Source organism: Leuresthes tenuis, unplaced genomic scaffold (assembly GCF_036924035.1).
Source record: "Leuresthes tenuis unplaced genomic scaffold, fLeuTen1.0.hap1 SCAF_14, whole genome shotgun sequence".
In the NCBI taxonomy this organism is placed as follows: Eukaryota; Metazoa; Chordata; class Actinopteri; order Atheriniformes; family Atherinopsidae; genus Leuresthes; species Leuresthes tenuis.
The window spans coordinates 18,935,247-18,954,417 of NW_027325368.1; the positions used below are offsets into that span (position 1 = coordinate 18,935,247).

Consider the following 19,171-nt stretch of genomic DNA (forward strand, 5'->3'; position numbering starts at 1 on the left):
AAATGCTAAATCTGTAAACATCTCTGCTCAACTAAAGCTTGAGCCATTAACAAGGTAAAATCACGAAGTCAAACAAAAAAAGGCAGCAAATGAACATGATGCTGTTATTATTGCCCATTTGTAAGCAGGAAAAAATAGCAGGTTCTCCTTTGAAGGTCATGGATCGTCGAGCATCAGCTGGAGATGGAGGAAACAGCAAGAGAAGACACTACAGCTGGTTGCTCATAGCATCGGGCAGAGCGAGGGAGTGAGCAAGGGTGGGGGTGGTGGAGGTGTGGGAGGGGGAGAGGGGAGAAGGAGGGGGAGGATCTTGTCAGATCATTTCTATTTTTAGTCTTCGAGCCACTGCCTGTCACACCCCGTCCACCCCTTTCCTATCCCTCCAACCCTCACTCGCAGAGTCTCTTTGTTTCCACGGCAACCGCCTCCCACATCTCCCTGACAACACCCTCCTTTTCCAACCACCAACACCATCCGCAACCCCCCGTCTAAACCCAAATTGTCAATAGGGTGATCATTACAGTGCTGCAGCAACGTGGGGAGTCTTAGCAAGAGAGGGGAAGATGTGACGTAGATGGAGGAGAAAGAAAGGGCAAAACGATGGAGGAGGGTGGAGAGGAGAGGACAAAGAGAGGGAGGGTCCATGGGGGAATGAGGAAGATGGAAGGAGGGAGACAGGAATCCTGGAATAGACTGTTTAACGGTACCTAATGATGAAGGGCAACAGATGAAGATAAAATTGAGGAGGGAGGCATAAGAGAAGAGTGGGGAAAGCGACGAAGAACAAGAAATAGAGGTGAAAAGAAGGGAGGCAACAAGATGAGGAGAAAATGAGGACAAGAGGTAAAAATAATCCCCCAAAATGTCCCTGTAACCCAATTCTTGCTGCAGCGACTTTAATCTGGGTCTCTGTGGTCTGGGTTTGGTTTAGAAGCCCCACATGCAGTGTTCAATAAGAGAAATGAGACTTGATAAAAGATGAGAATTAATGTATTTTGTCTTAATGTGACATAATGAAATTAAGAGATCAATCATTCTGATACCTACATGTACACTTAAAAAAAGAAAAAAAACTGGTTGCTTCTCCAGGCCTCTGTATTTAAAGTTATGTTACATGCCAGTGAGTCAGAAAAGCTGAAAGAACGTTCACACATAAAAAGCAGGTGGCAGGTTCAACATGAAAACAATTATTGAGAATTCTCTTCCGAGAACCTGTGGACCTCGCTACTGGGAAAACTCAGATTACCTGGAAAGCTGATGTTTTTTCTTCTTAAAAAAGGGGTATTTAAGAGTTCATCAATTTCAGGAACCAATTAAAAATGATGACTAATCCCGTTCTTTGGAACACCGGCTAAATTTGTGTCCAGTTTCAGAATAGCTGATGGTGGATGGTAGGTGTTGCCAATGGAGATGATCAGTCAGAACAAACTGGTCTATTTGGGAGGGGTTAGTCTGGATGCACCGCAGAGGAGGTGTGAAATCTAGCCATATCAACTGTCGAGGACATAATGTCGATATTAATCAGCTGTCGCTTTTTTACATGTTACATGATCTCTCCTCTCAGTCATCCACAAGCAGCAGTAAAGTGAGAAAGGGCTCTATTGTTAAGTTGTCTGTAAGAAGTATTGCTAGTTCTGGCCATTTTAATTCCACTACACTGTTTCATGCTTTGGATAATAGTCTTCAGTAAGGTGTGAACAGTGATCAGTTTTACTGACTGATGATGACTTTTTAAATGATGACACCCCCTGATTTTTTTTCTTGACGTACATTCAAAACTGACAAGTGAAAGAAAAGCAGCAAATCATCTATTCGAGAAGCTAAAATCTGTCAAATAAAAATGAACAAATAAATAAATCAGGGGAAACGTGGTCTTTAATGCATACAGCTATGTTTTTATTCTCATATAAGACAAAAAAAGTGACATTTACAGGTGTGCCAATGAAGATTGAAGCGGACGCAGCCAATTCATTTGCCTCTATAGCTCAAAGTTATAGCTTTGGTTCCCCCGGCAAACGCATGATGGAGCCAACGAGCAGAGCTGAGACTCAAAAACAGCGTCTGTCTGTGCATTAGCACTCCACACACACTGCATGATAATTATCTGTCTGCTACCTTACACTGCCAACCACAACACACTTGGGTCTTCAGTGGTCGTTTCAATTTGTAGAATCCACTTAGGCTCGATCTCACTGGCTCGTTCACAAGGACAAAACTAGGTCACTGGATCTGGGAAAAGATGCTTACCCCCTCCGACTCTCTCTCTCAAGCACACATGCACACACTTTATGTAGCTGAATAAAGACCATAGAGCAGAGGTGACCGCACTTTGTTTTTTACAGGAAAAAACACACACGCTCTGTCAAAAAGTGCCAGCATGTTTGCCACATGTAAGCGGGACAAAGTCATAGCCAGCAATGTTGTATGTGAGAGAGAAGTAAGAGATGCAGGCTTGTGACTAAAAAAAGACAAATGAAAAACAGGGGAGAGAAACATTAAACTGAGATGTGCCCTGTGCATTACATAGTTACACTAACGGGTCGGGACCAGCGGTATGAGACCACTTGATGGGGATAACAAGCGGTCCTAGAAGACCATATAAAGCATCCGTTAAACAACTTCTTATCATGTTAGGATCACTGTGGAGGGAAGAAAGATTGAAAAACTAATAGGCCCATATTTTTTCTTTTAAAAAATATCTACTAACTCTCGTGGAAAATACAATCCACTAGCTAGCTTCTGACTGCGTCTGTCGGCTCTCAGGCGGTTTTAGAATTTATTCTCTGAAAGAAACTCAAAATATAGACTGTCGGTACATAACTGATCATAGCCATAGAAGAAAATTAATTCTGGCAACATCTGCATCAGAAAGGAATTTTGTTGCAAAATTTCATATTGTGTTTAGGATATTTCTTCTGGTAACCCCCAAGCCTGTGAAGATTGAGTGGCCGCTAAACAGCAGTTTAAGATATCAGTCAAATCCAGCACTGAGAGAGGACCTACTATAGCAGAACCTGACAAATGCTTATTTAAACAGATCGGAAGTGGCAGTTGAAGCTGCGCTCGTCACTGGAACAGCCTTTTAACCCTTCATGCTTCACACACACCTGACTGTAAAACTGTCTCACACTAAAGCAGGAGGCATGAAATAAAACACAATGATATTTCAAGTAATGCCACATGGTGGACAATAAAGAGCACGACACGCTAAACACAGATCAGCAACATAATGAAACAGTTCAAACACAATTTTGTTCAGCTCTCACAAGGCCGACAGTGACTGGAGTAAAATTCTAATACTGTTCCATTCTACATAAAATGGTATTAGGATTCGCTTTATTAGATGTTTATCAGTAACAGCAAATTTGAAGTTTTTTGTATCTGGCTTCTTAAACTGAGCTGCATGGTTTGGGAAACTATATGTTTTTGTCTCACTGGGACATATAAAGTTTTAGAACATTATCAATAAAAACAAATCAGAATATCTCAGCCAGTAGATAAATGACACTTTACGAATGAGTACTGCTTACAGCACAATGCAAATAAATGATTGCTAATAATACAAGCAAAGATTCAGAAAAAAATATTAATCATAATTATTGACTCGTGCTTTTTATACAACAATTAACTTAGGCTTGCATATCCTCCAATACTAGATTTGTGGATGATACAGATAAGAGAGAAGATGTCACAGACAGGCATACTTAAATATAAAATACTGATAGGGGGAATCGTGTCTTACCTGTTGATTGAAGAAACATTGTTGTTGGCATTGTAAAACAGACAAGAGGGAAAGGGGGAGAGAAAAAAAACAGTGTTTGGTCACTTCAGGCTGAACTTCAATTCGTCAAACACTGTCACACATCAGCTTTGATAATGCACCACTGTCAGAGCTTCAACCGGAAAACATAGATTAAGTATGGTGGTACTTGAAAAATACCGTTAGAGTTTCTGGAAGATTTATAACCAGTTAGAGATGTGTCACTATAAGAGCTCAAAAGCTGATAAGATAGAGAGTGCTGTTATGCCAGTTTTTCATGGACATTTAAATCAGATTTAAATGCATATTTCACACAGCGTTGAGTGCGGTCAGGTTATCACGGGTTATCACGCCTGAAAGTGAATAACATTAGTGAGGTCATCCCAACATTAAACTGTCTGTTGCCACATGGCTGTTACATTCATGCTAGTGGTTAGTTTTGGACAGTTGCGTCGCTGTATTGCAATGACAACTGTGGAAAAACAACCTGACCGTGAGGATTTTTTTTTTTAAAGGTTGGATGACAAACAGATTCTAACCTGAATTAAGATCCGGACAGGAATAAAAACAACCTGAAGGTGCAGTTTTTCTTTTTTAGATACAGTAGCTATTGGCCTTCGGAAACAAAGTCTGCTTATTAGATGTCTGCTGAAGCTTTTGGTCACATTTTTTGTGGCCTTTTTCACTGGAAGGACTTTGCTTAGTATTCAGCTGAAATAGTTTAGTTATTTTTATTTGCCCGAAATGTGGAGATAAATCATATGGGGGTTGTATGTCAATCCTCTGACTGGGACATGATGTGTGGCTAGAAGCTGGGTCAGATACAGCAGTGGATAATTGCAGGTCGCGCCTTACTGTTTCTAACTAAACTGCCTCATATTACCGGTGAACCAAATCTCAACACATTTGTCAATTTTCTTAGTCACAGGCTGTTGGTTTTAACCTCTCCATCAGTATACTCACTCACTTTGACACTGTGCAGTAGATTAGTAACTAAAACATTTAAGACTTCATAAAGCTGAGAACGCGACAGTAAACTTTGCCATGCATAAACCCAGGTTATATATATGCTTCTACAGACAAAACAATAGATAGCAGGAGGTTATGCAGGCAGCTGATAATCAGATGAAACAGTAGACAGTGGAGCAAGCATAGAAATAGGCAGCAGGTCAGGTAATATAGTTGTTATGATCATGGTAACTGATACAGAGAGGCAGGCAGAGGGAAATCAAATCAGACAACTTAACAGTTTACCCTTGCGGTATTGTTAGTAGAGGGCCCGACGAGCAAAGTACATTTGTGTCTCATACTCATGCCAGAAGAAGGGAGGAGTGATATTTGTGGACACAAATTTTTTTGTTTTTTTTTCTGGTAAATATCAACCTGATTGCTTGTTGCTACCAAAGATTTGTGGTTGACTCTAATTCATATGAATGTCTCAAAAAACGATTAAAACATAGAAACTAATGTAGATTTATTTGTCGGGCCCTAATTATTACACATTTATAGAGGAAAGGATCGAGCACCAAGCAGGGCCTGGTGCTCAATCAACAGGCAGAGCCATGCATACAAGAAGACAAACTGTACTACTTCCAGCTATCCCAGCTTTTCAAATCAGGCCCGTTATTCATAATCTTCCCTGTAGTTCACCAACCTTCCAGTGGGGGGAGCTGTGGCGACGTGGACTCCTGGTGCTCTGAGCGTGCAGGGAGAGAGGGAGGGGCTGCTTGGGTGATGGAAGGAGGGGGTGTGGCAGAGCTAAGTGACATAGCTACACCTTTGGATGGAGTGTCTGATGATGATGATGATGGGGTGGCTTCATTCTTAGAGGGTGTCATGGTGGAACTAAGAGGGGTGGCTGAGTTGGTAGTGGATACAGGAGCAGTTGTTCCTGTGAAGGCTGCTGCTGCTGCACTAACAGCTGGAGTGGCTGTGGAGGACATGAGAGGGGCAGAAGGGACAAAAGGCTTGGCATCAACATTGAGGGCTGATCTGATGGCAGCTGTCGGAGGTACCAAGGGTGATGAATTTGTGGACAGAGGGAAATTGGGAGAAAGCTCTGCAGTGCTCTTAACAGGGTTAAAAACAGAGGAAGCTTGTGAAGCAGGGATGGAGGTTTCTGATGGGATGGACTTTGTCAGGGAAGCACTGGCAATGGAGGGGGTGTTGGTGATAGGGGTGGTGGTCTGTGAATCAGGGGTGGAGCCCGGAGGAGTCTGGAGGACTGAATCAAGGAAAGAGAATGTCTGGGAGACTGGGCTCAGATTATCCCCTGTCATTAGTGCTAGACTACCACTGACATCGCCAGTTAAAGTACTTTTACCGGCAGCACTAGTGGCCGAGCTAATTTTAGGCTCAAGCTTGCTGGTGGAAACTTTCTCTTCATTTGCCTTTAGCCCATTTTTACCAGACACAGGGTAATCATCTACACACATGGGTTCATAGGCACGGGGAGACAAATCTGTTACAAGGCTAACATGGGAGCAGTTGGTGAAACTTGTGGGTGTTTGTTCAGGGGCAGAGGGGAAAGCAGGGCTGGGGCTGTAGTTTGGAGCTCTGAGGTCAGTAGGACCAGCTTCAGCAGCTGTAGCCCATGTAGGAGCGACTGTAGCTGGTGTGGGAGAGACAGGCTGCAGAGGTGCGCCCCATTCCTCTGGAAGTCTTGCCCGAGTCTTAGCCTTCCTGCCTTTAACCCTACCCCCTCCTCCACTCTCTCTGATCTCCCACTCCCAGTTCTCCTCCTCATCTCCATCCTCCTCCGCCTCCCTTCCGCCTTTATCCTGCAGCCCACGTTTCTCTGATTGGCTGACGTTTTTCTCCTGGTTATCCAAGAAGTCGTAGACTTCGTCGCGGCCCTTCCTCTTCTTCTTCCGCCGCCGTTGCTTGCCAGCCTCGCCCCCCTGTCCCACTCTCTCAGGGCTGAGGGGTTCGGAGTTGGACGACGTGGTACTGCTGTCATCCATTGAGCCGCTGGGAGAGAGGGCGGGAGCTGCCGAGGGGGGGAGGGTTTTATAAGAGGAGGAACCAATCACATACTGTGTCAGAGAAACACGAGCTAAAAAGCCATCAGATTCTGGTTACTATATGTGAGGTTTTTTTTCTTCAGGTAAAACTTTTCAGACTTTTTAACAGTCTCATGATAGTGAATTTGTGCAGTGACAGGTCTTCATCCTGGGTGACCTGAACACAAGTGGACAGCTCTAAGTAAGTCAGGTAATACCTGTCAGTCTAGTGCCTTTTAAGATGTGTGATGCAGCCATTTGTGATCAAATCTCACTTCCCTGTTGTATTTGAAACTTAAAATCTAGGCTAGACCACATAAAAACAGTAACAACATGACAACAATCAGTACAAACAAGTAAAAAATACCCAATTACATTAACTAACCTAGAAGATATTACAGATCCAGACATCATGTCTCAGATCTGTCTGGGTCACACTACAGACAGTATTTTGACAGAGCCTGAAATACTGGAAACCATTCTGCTCTCTGTAAAAGGCAACATTACAGCCTGTAATACGTTAATGGGCTATAAACAACTTTCAGTGTGAAACTAAACATTCCCACCTTCCTCCAAAGCTAATTGTTAAGTTCTACTATTTTAGGTTAAAATACCAGCTTTGAGGACCAATACTATTTAAGGCTACATGACGCAAAGCTTTGTCGCTCACAGGCGCTTTCTTCATTTTTACTGCAGAAATTAACACAATGAAAAGAATGTATAATGATTACTGGGTCCTTCAGAAGAGCCCACGGTACATTTGAGGTTCCCTCTGTCCGAAGAATGTGGCCAAATGCAGGCAAACCACCTGCATGTGGATAGAGCTGTCCATTTGTGATCAGATCACCAAAAATACACATGAAGACTGGCTGTAAACAAAGTTTATGATGCATAATTAGGGTTAAAATAATGATTGTAAGACTCTTGGTTATAGACGACTAGTGAAGTACTAGCACGTGTTCACTGAAAACCTTCATCCACTCACTTGGATTATTTACATAGAGAATAAAAAGATACTCCCCGAACCTGTCATCTGCAGCTCCAGAGGATGCTGGGAAACTTTTGTTAAACTGCCTCCATCTGGATGCGTGGATGGGTGACCTCAAGGTTATTTTAGCAAAACACTAGCATAATGCATTGTCAATCATGAAGAGGTTATATGTAGATTCTGACAATAAGAAGAAGTGTGAAATAATGAAGCAATCATTTGTGGTTCTGGTGCACAAAGCAATGCTTAGAGTAGACGTCTTTTTAAGAAAAGCACTGCTCACATACAAGGCTACACTTTAGGCAAAGCTCGTCTGAACTTCTACAAAAAGCTGTTTTTGTTTTGCTTGTGGAGGCAAAAGGCCTCTCTGAGTTTGTGTGACTCTTGGTAGCCAGAAAAATGTGGTAATGGCCATCGTGAATATGGCAACACAAAGGCAAATTCTGGGATTCATAATGTATGACTGAGAAGATAAAGTCTATCAGTCTTTATCAAGGACAGAGCATAGTCACTGGTGTGGAGTAAATGACTCTGGGAGATTGATTTTAAAATGTCACTTTTACTATCTTGCATTCTGTCATACATTATTAAGGATAAGCCTGAAAAGACTGTTGAGGTGCACTCACATTGCAAAGCAAGAGGTACAAACTGGTGTTGTAGCAAACACTATGATAAAACTACATTTAATACTGTCTGCGCAACTCGTTACCTCGTTGGTTCACTAATGATTTTAATGGATTGTGTGCATAACTGGTTTAGATTACCACTTATATTCTCTGATTTACAGATTTTTTTTAGGTAAAAGAGTTTGCGTTTTCTTTTTGATTGTGCAACAGTTGTGACAAATCTTAACCACTGTTTAATTTAATTTCACATACGAGACTGTGCCAAACTAATGTCAATTCAAGGTGCCCTCTTTTGGATATCACTCATTTGGTAATGATCACACAAAAAAAGTAGCACGAGAGGAAGTAAAGTTGACAGATCAACTTGTAATAACATATTTGGAATTTCAGTTCTTTAAATCCAGAATGGAGTTCGGTATGAACTGTGCTCTGTGTGTGGTGTGATTCTTTCTTTTCTTTTAAACATCACGATTATCATCAAGGGTACATCACTGCTCTTGTGAACAGGAACATGCAACAGAGCAAAACAAGCACACTGGGAGCAACAGAGCTTTGAAGCAACTTAACAAGATAAATAATAATGAAGGTCGCAGCATGCATGATCAAATCAAATGCATGCATATCTGGAGAATCAAGGCGATGAATGTACACACGGAGACACAAAGATGACATGAAACAAAACGAATGTGACACAGAATCACAGAGCAATGACATACACAAGCTTAAAAGCACGCAAATATTCAACTTTCACTGAGCAGATGCCCTTATTTTCTGCTCCCACCATCTTTTCTTGTTTAGCGGTGAAGTCATCAGAGTTAGGTATGCTGTTCTTTTCTCATAAGCACTTCATCAGCTCACAGTTAAGCAGAGACACATAGATGTATAAACAAAAAGATATGAACATGATAGAGGGATAGAATGTAAAATGAAAGACTGTGACCTAAACACCCTTCTCAGTCAGCCCATTTGTTCATCTCCCTGTCTAAAAATGTTCTTCAGTTTTTATCATTCTGTCTCCAGCTTGCTTTTCAGTCGGCCTTAATCACAGCAACTCAATGGAAAGCTAGAAGACACATTTCCCTTTACATCTGGCACTTTTCCCTGCATTTCTAAACCAATTAAAGTTGCCATTTTCTCCCTGAAGCTTCCCCTGCTATAAACAGCAAAAGGGGGTATTATCATCTATATTTAATGTGATAAGGTATTTGATGGGAGTACTTCTTAATCTGGACTCCGGCAAAGTGCCAAGAAATACATTAATGTCGGAGCACTGGTTGCTTGGAACAAACTGCGAATGAAAAAACACAGAACGAGGGGTAAGTGAAAATGTGCAAATAGGTTTTCAAAGAGGGTGCATGTAGAGTCCAACTGCCACCTGCACAAAGGACTCCTGCACAAAGGAGAATATAAAGCATGTTTGGCAAATCTATCATCAGTGTTCTGCTGAAGTCTTGGAGCTCCAGAAGAGCTTCTTGAACAAGTCAGTTTAAAAGCAACAGTCTGCTGAATTAGAGTGGTGTCATTATGACTTATTAATGACAGGCAAAGGGATTTATGAGACAGCTCACTGATGGTACTTCTTGTACTTCTGCTGTCAAATGAGAGCCCCCTAAACTGTTCCCACCATAGATTCTTCAAATGCATCCACAGCATCCCATAATCATTGAAGAGTCCATAAAAAAAACATCATGATCACTGAGGTGAGATAGGCTGAAGTGGAGAGAAATTAATTGCCATGAGTTTAAACGTAAGAATCTATTTACTGCCTTCGAACAGGCTTGACCTAAATATACTCCACAGTGTTTTTATGGAAAACACAGGAGGACCAAGCAAATAGAAAGAAAAAAAAACATGTCAAACTATCTAATGTGTCTTTAGACTGTAAGAGCAAAAAGCTGTACATGTCAGACTTTACATGAGATCGTTAACATAATATTAATAAAATGTGTAAAAATGTTTGCTGTGAAACTCTAACAGGTGTGCAGCACACCCTGCTCTCATTTCTCAATCTCTCTCTCATCTTATTTAGTATTATATCTGTGAGTGGCAAATGTATGGGAAAGTTGCAGTATCTGGTGTGATACCCCCCCCATGTGGAGCAATAACTAAATGTTTCACGCTCTACTGTATGCTGTCGTAAGAGGATGCTCATTGTGCCAAAAAATTGAATTTGCCAATCTAAAGCTTATGCCTCACTTTTGATTGAATGCTTGATCTGAATTATACAACAGGATTTTAAAGATGCAGGTATTTTTTGTCAAGGGGGGGAGGGGTTTAGGTAAATCAGATTTTTAAAATAGCAGCATGCACTTATATCACTACAGGCCTTTCCCTGAAAATTTAATGGGCAGTAGGAAGCTACTTTTAGTGTCAAAGGAGCCGCCACGGCAGCCTAAATCATTTCACATGTTCTTTCCTGAGCTCATCTCCGTATTTTTAAAGAAAGATATTGGCATTTTCTGTCACATACAGATCTGTCACTGAGGCTTCAGATCTGCTTCAACACTAACTGAACTAGAATACTCAGCTTACAACTCTGCTGCTTAAAGCCAGCAGATAGCTGTGCTGGTTTTGAGCTAGCAAAGCTATCTTTAGCACAACAGCAAAACAGACGGGAGAGGAGCTAAAAAAAAACGGTGGCTAAATATTTAATAAGTTCAACCTACAGGGGAGAACCATTTAACAGTTAAGCACAGGGTTTAACGTCCTTGTATTGTTATTGACAACCCCTCTTTTTCATATGAACTTCAACAAATGAAGTTTGACGTTATGATTGAACACACAATTAAATTTAGGTAATGAATGAAGTATCGGCAGAGGAAATGTAGTTTCCAGGAACAATTTCACATGAAGACTGTAAAATTCACGATGTTCTGTATCTATTGGGTTATTTTTCTTTGTTGCTTCTTAAGCACAAAATTAGCAAATATTTAGCTGTTACTCAGTCAAGCAGCAACTGATTATGATAAGCGTTAACGATTCATGATGAAAGGCACATAGCGTTGTTTTATTCAGTGTTAACTCTCCAATGGAGAGCCATTTTCTTTTCAGACTGAAGCAAATAATGAAGACATAGAAACTGTGGAATGTCCCAGTGGGCACTTTGAGTCCCATCTCCCCGTTAATCATTTTTTTATAAGTAGAGAAAGGAAACAACAAGGGACAGAAAGCATAAAGCCACAAAGCCAGCGACAAGAGAAGCAGAGCTGGGAATGCTTCAGAGACGGTGGCATCAACTAGAAGAGGCTGACCTCCGCTGCCGAAAACTTGCCCTGTGTGGCTTACTTATCTCCCGTCACCTCTTGCCTCTCCTGCCTCTCCTGCCCTGCCTCAGAAACCTGGGCCTACTTTCTACACTAGGGAAAAAACGTCTGACAGTCAAGGTTTGATTTATCTGAACGTAAAATATGACCATGGTTTTATATTTACACTTTAAGCCTGGGCTCTAGCTCTATCCTCTCTTCTAACTCAATCAATGCCCCTCACATCTCCCCCCTCACTCCTCATTCTGTCTCCACTTTCCTCTGCTGCCCCGTCACACAGTATCACATGCAGCCAACCCACTTTGATACCTGCGGAGTGATCCATTGAGTGGAATCCTGTGCCACCAGAAGAAAACGGATCGCTGGTTTTATATGGACTGCTCCCACTGATGTTACTGGTTGTTTTGCTTTCCACTCCAAATAGGCCTGAACTCTTCTGGGTGTCCATAGCTGCACTCATCCCAGTCTGGCCGAGAGTGGAGCTCATACTGGTCTGGAAAGGTGGCAGGCTGGACCCCATGGTCCCAGCCATCCCAGACTGAGAGAAGCCTGACAGAGAGACAGTGGACACAGAGATATGTCAACATCAAGCAAAAGCCTCTCTACTTATCTGCTATTTTACATAAACACTGCTTGGTGTCTTCAGCTTGAAGGATATTTTACGTTACTTTTGATAAAAATGTAGTATAGTGGAGTTCCATTGTGGCTTAATGTTTTTGGGGCATGTCACATAGCTGGAATGTCCCTGGTTCAAGTCTTCTACAAAAATATAAGATTTATTTCAAACTTTCTATAAATAAATGTCCTCACTTCATGACTAGATTATACATTTCTATTACTGAAGGGTTTCCTACAGATAATACGTTGCTGTCTCAATGGCTTGACTGTGGCCATTTTCACAAAACAACTTGCTTGAAACCACTGAAAATAGTGTTTAAAGCTGAGTCAGTATGAAACACCTGTCTGCATTATCAGAAATATTCTTTTTTTCGATCACATGTTTATCTTAGCTTCTGAGTCAGGGAAGCTGATGGATGGATAAAAATCTAGTGAGAAGCAGCAGCTAGTAGCAACGATGACGCTAACAGAAACTACACAAAGTTAGCGCCACAGGTTGTGAGAAGTCATCCAGCAGAGAACGACCTGCGTGTTACTCAAAACACACACACACACGTTAAAGCATTGATGGTTTTAGTGATAACAACCTGAGAAATGTTCATGTGATTCATTTAACACATCCTCCAAGTTGTAACTACAACTCTAAATCTGGAAAAGCTAGGTTGGAAAAGAGTAAAGGGATTTACATAGGGACTGTTATCTCTTTGCAGACAGCATGAACTGAAATTGGAGATCCTCTGCCCGTCTCTGCCTCTTTTTAAAAAAGACTAATTTATTGGAGCAACTTTTATTGGAACGTGTTACAGGTCTGAAATAAAAAAAAAAGGAACTATTTTCTCAAATGGAACGAAGACAAAATGTGAAACATCTCAAGTTCAAACTGTCTGCAATAGAATTAAGTAAATGTAAAAATCAACATCAACTTGTGTGTGTGTGTGTGTGTGCAACCTGGACTATAACAGAAGGTGTTCTTCTTCAAACACACAATAATTAGTTTTTCTGTTTATCATTTGCTCTTAAGCTTTTAAGTCTTTATAATCTATCAGCTAACTTTATATCTAATATATATCTTGTGTTTTTATTACATGTAACTGAAGACAAAATAAAATGTCACAGATTAAATAAATGATCTGTATGAAGGGTTATAATATCACTGTAGCTGTGTACATGAATGAGAGCAGCAAAGAGGACATCAATCTCATGAGCTGATGTTTTGTTCTGTATAAATAGCTGTTTGACATTATAAAATAATATGCCGAGCAGCGATGTTGGAAAAAAAACAAACACTGTTTATACAAGGCTGGAAAACAGAAAACAAAGGGGGAGAAAAAGGTGAGCGTGTTTGGAATAGAGGACATTCTGAGATGAGGATGAAGTCGCTAATGCAGTGACCCACATACAAATATAAGCGTGAGTCTGAAGCAATATACACCAGTGGAGTGTAAACAGTGCTGAACAACTACAAAGCAGCGGCTTGAAACATGATTTGTTTTATATTGTTACCCATCCAGGTTGCCTTATCTGCACCAAAGATCTCATAAAGTCAAGTGCAAAAAAATGTCTAAAATTTACATCCTAGGTTGAAACGAACCAAAACAGAACTTCTCTACTCCACATACATCATCTTTGGATCCAAATGGAGAAGAGGAAAAAAAACAATGAATAATACTTGGAATAGTATGACACAGTAGCTGAAAGAGTAAAGTAGACCTAGAAATGAGTCAGGCACGCTGCTGTCCTTTGTCTTGTTCAGGCTCCACTGACCTGTCATTCCACCCATCATAGGACCTGAGAGACAGAGAGACAGGCAGAAATGGAGAAAGGGTAGCGGGGGCAGAGTCAGAGAGAGAAGCAAATTGAGAGGGAGAGGTGAACGATGACAAGCAGTATCAAATGAAACAGCAGGATGGAACAGAGCAACAAATGGGTAAAGCAAATGTCAGACACAGCAAATCAAATCAGCAAGGTCTTTGTGAACAGTCGGTCCACCGGTTTAGCACAGCATTTTATATGTTGGGGGAAAAACCTGAAGAAAAATGTTTGAAGAAAAGCCCTGAACAAGTGCTTGGAATCTTGTGCTTTTTTGCACTGAAAAAATATTGATTAGATGCTGTAAATGTTTTGTAAAAGGCCAGGCTTTTAAATGGCAATAAATACGGCTACGAGGTATTCATCGAGGTGTTACAGGAGAGGCCCTTTTTTCTTTCAACAGTTAAAGATGAAGTTAAAACGTGCTTCATATTCTGTTCACAATGCTCACACTAGGATGCAACAGACATGAAGCACAAAAGTATTAGGAGAAGATGACATGCTTACAAGAGACGTACATGGTGGGAAGATTTGAGACTGTTGTAATCAAAAAGTCATTCTTAACTTTTTTTTGTTCCATTTTCTTTCTGTCTGTTTTTGGAGGGGTATAAAATCAGTGCTTTGTAAGATTTCCCCCTAAACTCTAAAGCATTATTCCGTGCTTGGCTGATGCAGGGAGTGTGTACTACGTGACTTGCACTCCTCACCAGACAGGTAGTCGGAGCTGAAGGCAGGCTGTCCTGGTGGATCTTGCCGGCCGCTAGATGACATCATTGATGACATCATTCCAGGACCTAAAGGAGATAAAGTGCATTATCACTATTAAACTTTTTATTTGTCAAACGCTATCTGTTTACCAAGCATGGATGTTAAACTCCTGTGTGCAGCAGTGACATATTTCTGTAAACAGGAGCTGCTTTCACTCTCTTATGTTTATTTTCAGAAATGAGAAAATCTAACATGTTAACCCCCAGTTTTGTTGAATGTCCCACATTTCTCCAGAGCACTTACAGCATTCTGCAGGCTTTCTTTTAAAATTCCTCACACAGCGAGCAAGACAGACCATAAACTGCAGCTGAATCTGTCTGTCAGTCTGCTCTGTCAGCTGTTTGCCTGTCAAGAAGGTGCTGCTTCTCCAAACCAGCCTCTCCAGACAGTGAGTGTGTGCGTGTTCCTTGTTTCGACAATGAGGCAGGCAGACGCAACACGTCGCCGAAGGGGCTATCGCCATGGTTACACAAAAGAAAAACGACAGCATCTACAGTTCCCTTGGCAACGCTTGCTATTGGTGGACGTGTCTTAGAGGATTGATGTAAATGCACCGGAAGCTGAGGACAGGCTTAACACACTTACAGGCATTTGCTCTATAGACACATACTATAAATAATCACATGTTTAACGGAGCCATTGGAGGAGGTGGTGGTGGTGGATGAGGGGGAGTTTCTTAGCTCTTTAAGTGCTCCATAATAAAAGAAATTGAGAGGATGATCTGATCTATTAACTGCAGTGAAAGGAGGATTTGCTCCACTGGCTCCAGTAACACTTATTGAGCAGCACAGAAGTAAAACTTACTTTACATCATATTATCTTCATAGCAATAAAATGCTGTTTATCAACTAAACAATGGATTACTCAACTCATAAAACAGGGGATAACAAGACAGCATAAACTTTATGCTAAGCAATAACAGAGACACATTCAACAACACAGCAAACATAGTAAGACTGGTAACCTGATTGGCCCACGTGAATTCGATTAGCACAAATTGAGAAATAAATGAATTAATAAATAATTGTTAAACTGAACAGATTGCACCAGCTAAGCAGGCCTTGCACTGTAAAGGAGCTTGAAAATTTAGTAGAGCTAATTCTAAGTGCTTCAAATACACTTTTGAGCTTTAACCCATCATCAATGCATTATACATTAAAATGACATCATAGGGTTTGGGTTCTTGATCAGTAGCTACTCATTTGTATTGGATCCATCGTGTATTGGATTAATACATAAAAGATTTATCTGAATCATGTTAAGATAGATGCAGAATTCTATCAAGACTGTACCTGACAACTATGCCATTTCTTTTTGAAAAAAATCTGACCTCAATATTATTTTAAGCCGTTTCATTCCGTTTGATGAGGCTCACTGTGATCATTGCTGCTTCACTGCCAGTATTACAATGTATGTATCTGTCCATGGTCCTGAAAGACTATGAGTAAGAACAGCCAAACCCACAACTGAATGTGCATTATGTGAAAACCTTCTTTCTAATGGGACACATGCGGCGTGATCGGTATGTCTAAACGGAAAACTGTGAATAAACCTTTTCAGGAGAAATGAGGCCACATGTTTTTTGCACTGAGCCAGAATCTGTGTAATCTTGAACAATTCACAAGTGTGCATTAGGTACAAGGTTAGGCGCACTGGATAAAGTCAAAGTGTGTTGGTAGGAGCCAGTGGTTCTTTGAGGCCAAGTCTATTTGTTTGAGATTAATGGTAAAACACACATACTTGCATGGGTATACACACAAACACAAGCACACACACACAAGCAGCAGACATACAATCTGCAGAGTCATCCTAGACAGAACAGGATTCTTTTCTTTGTCCATTTGGTTCTCCTCTGTGCCGCTCACTGTTCTGTTTCCAGTCTTTCCCTCACAGCTGTGTCTGTATTCCCTCAGTACTGTCAAGCTTTTCACTCCATGGCTCTTTCCTGCTTTCTCTGCTTCTGCATTATGTAAGATGTTACCGTGTCAAGGTTAAGGGAATGATTCAGTCCTTCCACACATGCATGATACATTTGTATGCACATAGATAACACAAATTCATCAGTTAGCATTAAAATACACAAATGACTGAATACTGAATGCCTCCATTGCCCTCCACACTGCAGTCTTTTTTATCCTTTTTCTTTTCTCATGTCCGTTGTACCTTATCAGAGGAAAAAAAAAAACATATCATTGCTAACTCACACATACCTACAGAGGGGTCTCAGCACCACATCAATGTATGCAACACAGCAGGTGTCACAGAATCAGCTAAGTGACAACAGCATAGTTGGATAAAGTTACTTCTATCCTTACTAGCTTACTCCTTACAAGGCACATCAGCAGTGGCTCAACTTTGAATTCTTACGTTGCCTCTGTACTTTAATATGAGACTGGCAGGCAACGAAGGCGCAAAAGTAAAAAAAAATTGAAGGCACATGTAAAAAGGTCTATTCAATACAAGGTAAAAAATATTGAAATTTTGGGTAATAACAAAAGAAAGTGCAAAAAAAACATTTTAGCAATATTAACCTATCAGCATATCTCTATTGCTAAAGAAACAAAATACTTATTAAACAAAATAAGAATAAAATACACCAATATAGTTCTGTTATATTTATCAGTCAGTTAACGTCAGATATTATAAAGGTGATTCCAATCTTATGCTTTGAGATTAGTAAAATTCCCTTTTATTTTTCCTCACATTTGCACCTTTTTTTTAACTTTTCCCATGTCTCTTTTTTCAACATTTAGTTAAAGCAGGGCTTGTTAAATGTTATTTAAGAATTTGAAAGCTGATAAACAGAGACAGAGGACACAGAGAGAGCAGGATTCTAACTATTGATAACAACCTGCAGCTCACATTCCATGTCAATGTCGTTAACATTAGCTTGCGCAGCTAGCTGCTAACGCTGTCATTAGGAGCAGCAAATAAGCAAATAAAAGGCCAGCTTGAATTTCTTAAATTCTAGTAAAGTATGACAAGATAAATGTGTAAAAAAATTACTTTAGAACAAGTTCACCTGGAGGTTGTCCTTTCTCAAAACAAGTACCAAATAAAGAGATGAAAAGCCTGTAGACACTAAACGGATGACAACATAGTATTTGGACCTAAAAACCAAGGGGCATGGAGACCCAATTGCAAATGTAGGGATTATCATTCTTAACTAAAATTATTCATATTTTCTGCCTTAACAGACCTGCATTTTTGTCTCAAAATGAATCTGAAAACTCCAAAAACAATAGCCACAGGGCTATTGTGTCATTCCATGACAGGATGAAATCTGTTTAGGACACAAACAAGGTTTATTTATTATTTATTTATGTCTTACAATATTATGATGTATACCTATCTACATCTGCTCAAACCAATCTCAGGTATAGGTTCCCCTGAGGTTGGGTTAGCCACAGCTTTTGTGGTTCTTTTGAACCTAAAAACAAAGCTTTTGGAACAGTCAGAGGGTTGCACACGCACTTATAAAAGGATTATTAGGATAAGATAGTTTCTTTCAGTTGCAAATGGTTAATGATATTAGATATTATGATATTAGAAAATGTCAAATTTCATCTTAAGATAAAAATGGTGCATTTTTTGTAATCATACAAATACATAAAGGAGGTCATTACCGTAACAAAACTTTTCATTACCGTAACAGCTTTTCATTACTGTAACACTTTCTGTATATGTAAATATTTGGATGGGAATGAGTGATACCTTCAAATTTTATTTTTGTACAGAAACTATTTGTCAAGTCTTTTCAGATTACTGAATTGACATTTTTTAATTACTTGTGAAATTTACAGTACAGGAAAGATTTAGTGTAAAAAAATGCAATTTTGTTACGGTAATGAACATAATAACTAAAATTACTGTATCAATAAAAACATTTCTGAATGTTTACACTATGTGACTATTCTGAACTATCAACAGAACATGCATGGAAAAAATAAAAGGTCTACCTTTCATACATATTCAGTTATCATCAATTGAAAATGTGTTACGGTAATGAATTTATTTGGGCAACGACTCAATAAAACATTCCGAAAATGTATTAAAGAACGTGTATTGATCACTAATTTTAATTGAGCCAGTAAATTGAGACCCTGCTTAATACTAATAAGAGAAAAAAATAGCAAAATTGACCTAAATTTGTTTTTGCAAAGGTTAGGACAGTTTCGTGAGAATCACCCAAATGTGTCAAAAACAAGCAGATACTGTCATGAGTTGATGAATAAATGTGGTCAATTCTGGATGTGCATGTGGGACGTTTGACTTGCGAACATTACCATTTTTTTTTTCTTTTTCCTCCCTCTGTCTGATTTGTGCACACAGACACA

At 40.1% G+C, this 19,171-nt stretch overlaps 1 protein-coding gene across 1 annotated transcript in view; it reads right to left on the reverse strand.

The window, feature by feature from the left end:
• Nucleotides 1–19,171, reverse strand: part of LOC140268816 (uncharacterized) — an 83,327-nt gene that overhangs the window by 38,845 nt on the left and 25,311 nt on the right. Inside the window, exons 3-6 of the mRNA XM_072363801.1 lie at nucleotides 14,774–14,860; nucleotides 13,968–14,045; nucleotides 11,949–12,188; nucleotides 5,415–6,749 (exon numbers count right to left, since the gene is read on the reverse strand). Coding sequence (XP_072219902.1) covers nucleotides 5,415–6,749; nucleotides 11,949–12,188; nucleotides 13,968–14,045; nucleotides 14,774–14,860 — 1,740 coding nt within the window. The remainder of the gene's footprint in view (nucleotides 1–5,414; nucleotides 6,750–11,948; nucleotides 12,189–13,967; nucleotides 14,046–14,773; nucleotides 14,861–19,171) is intronic.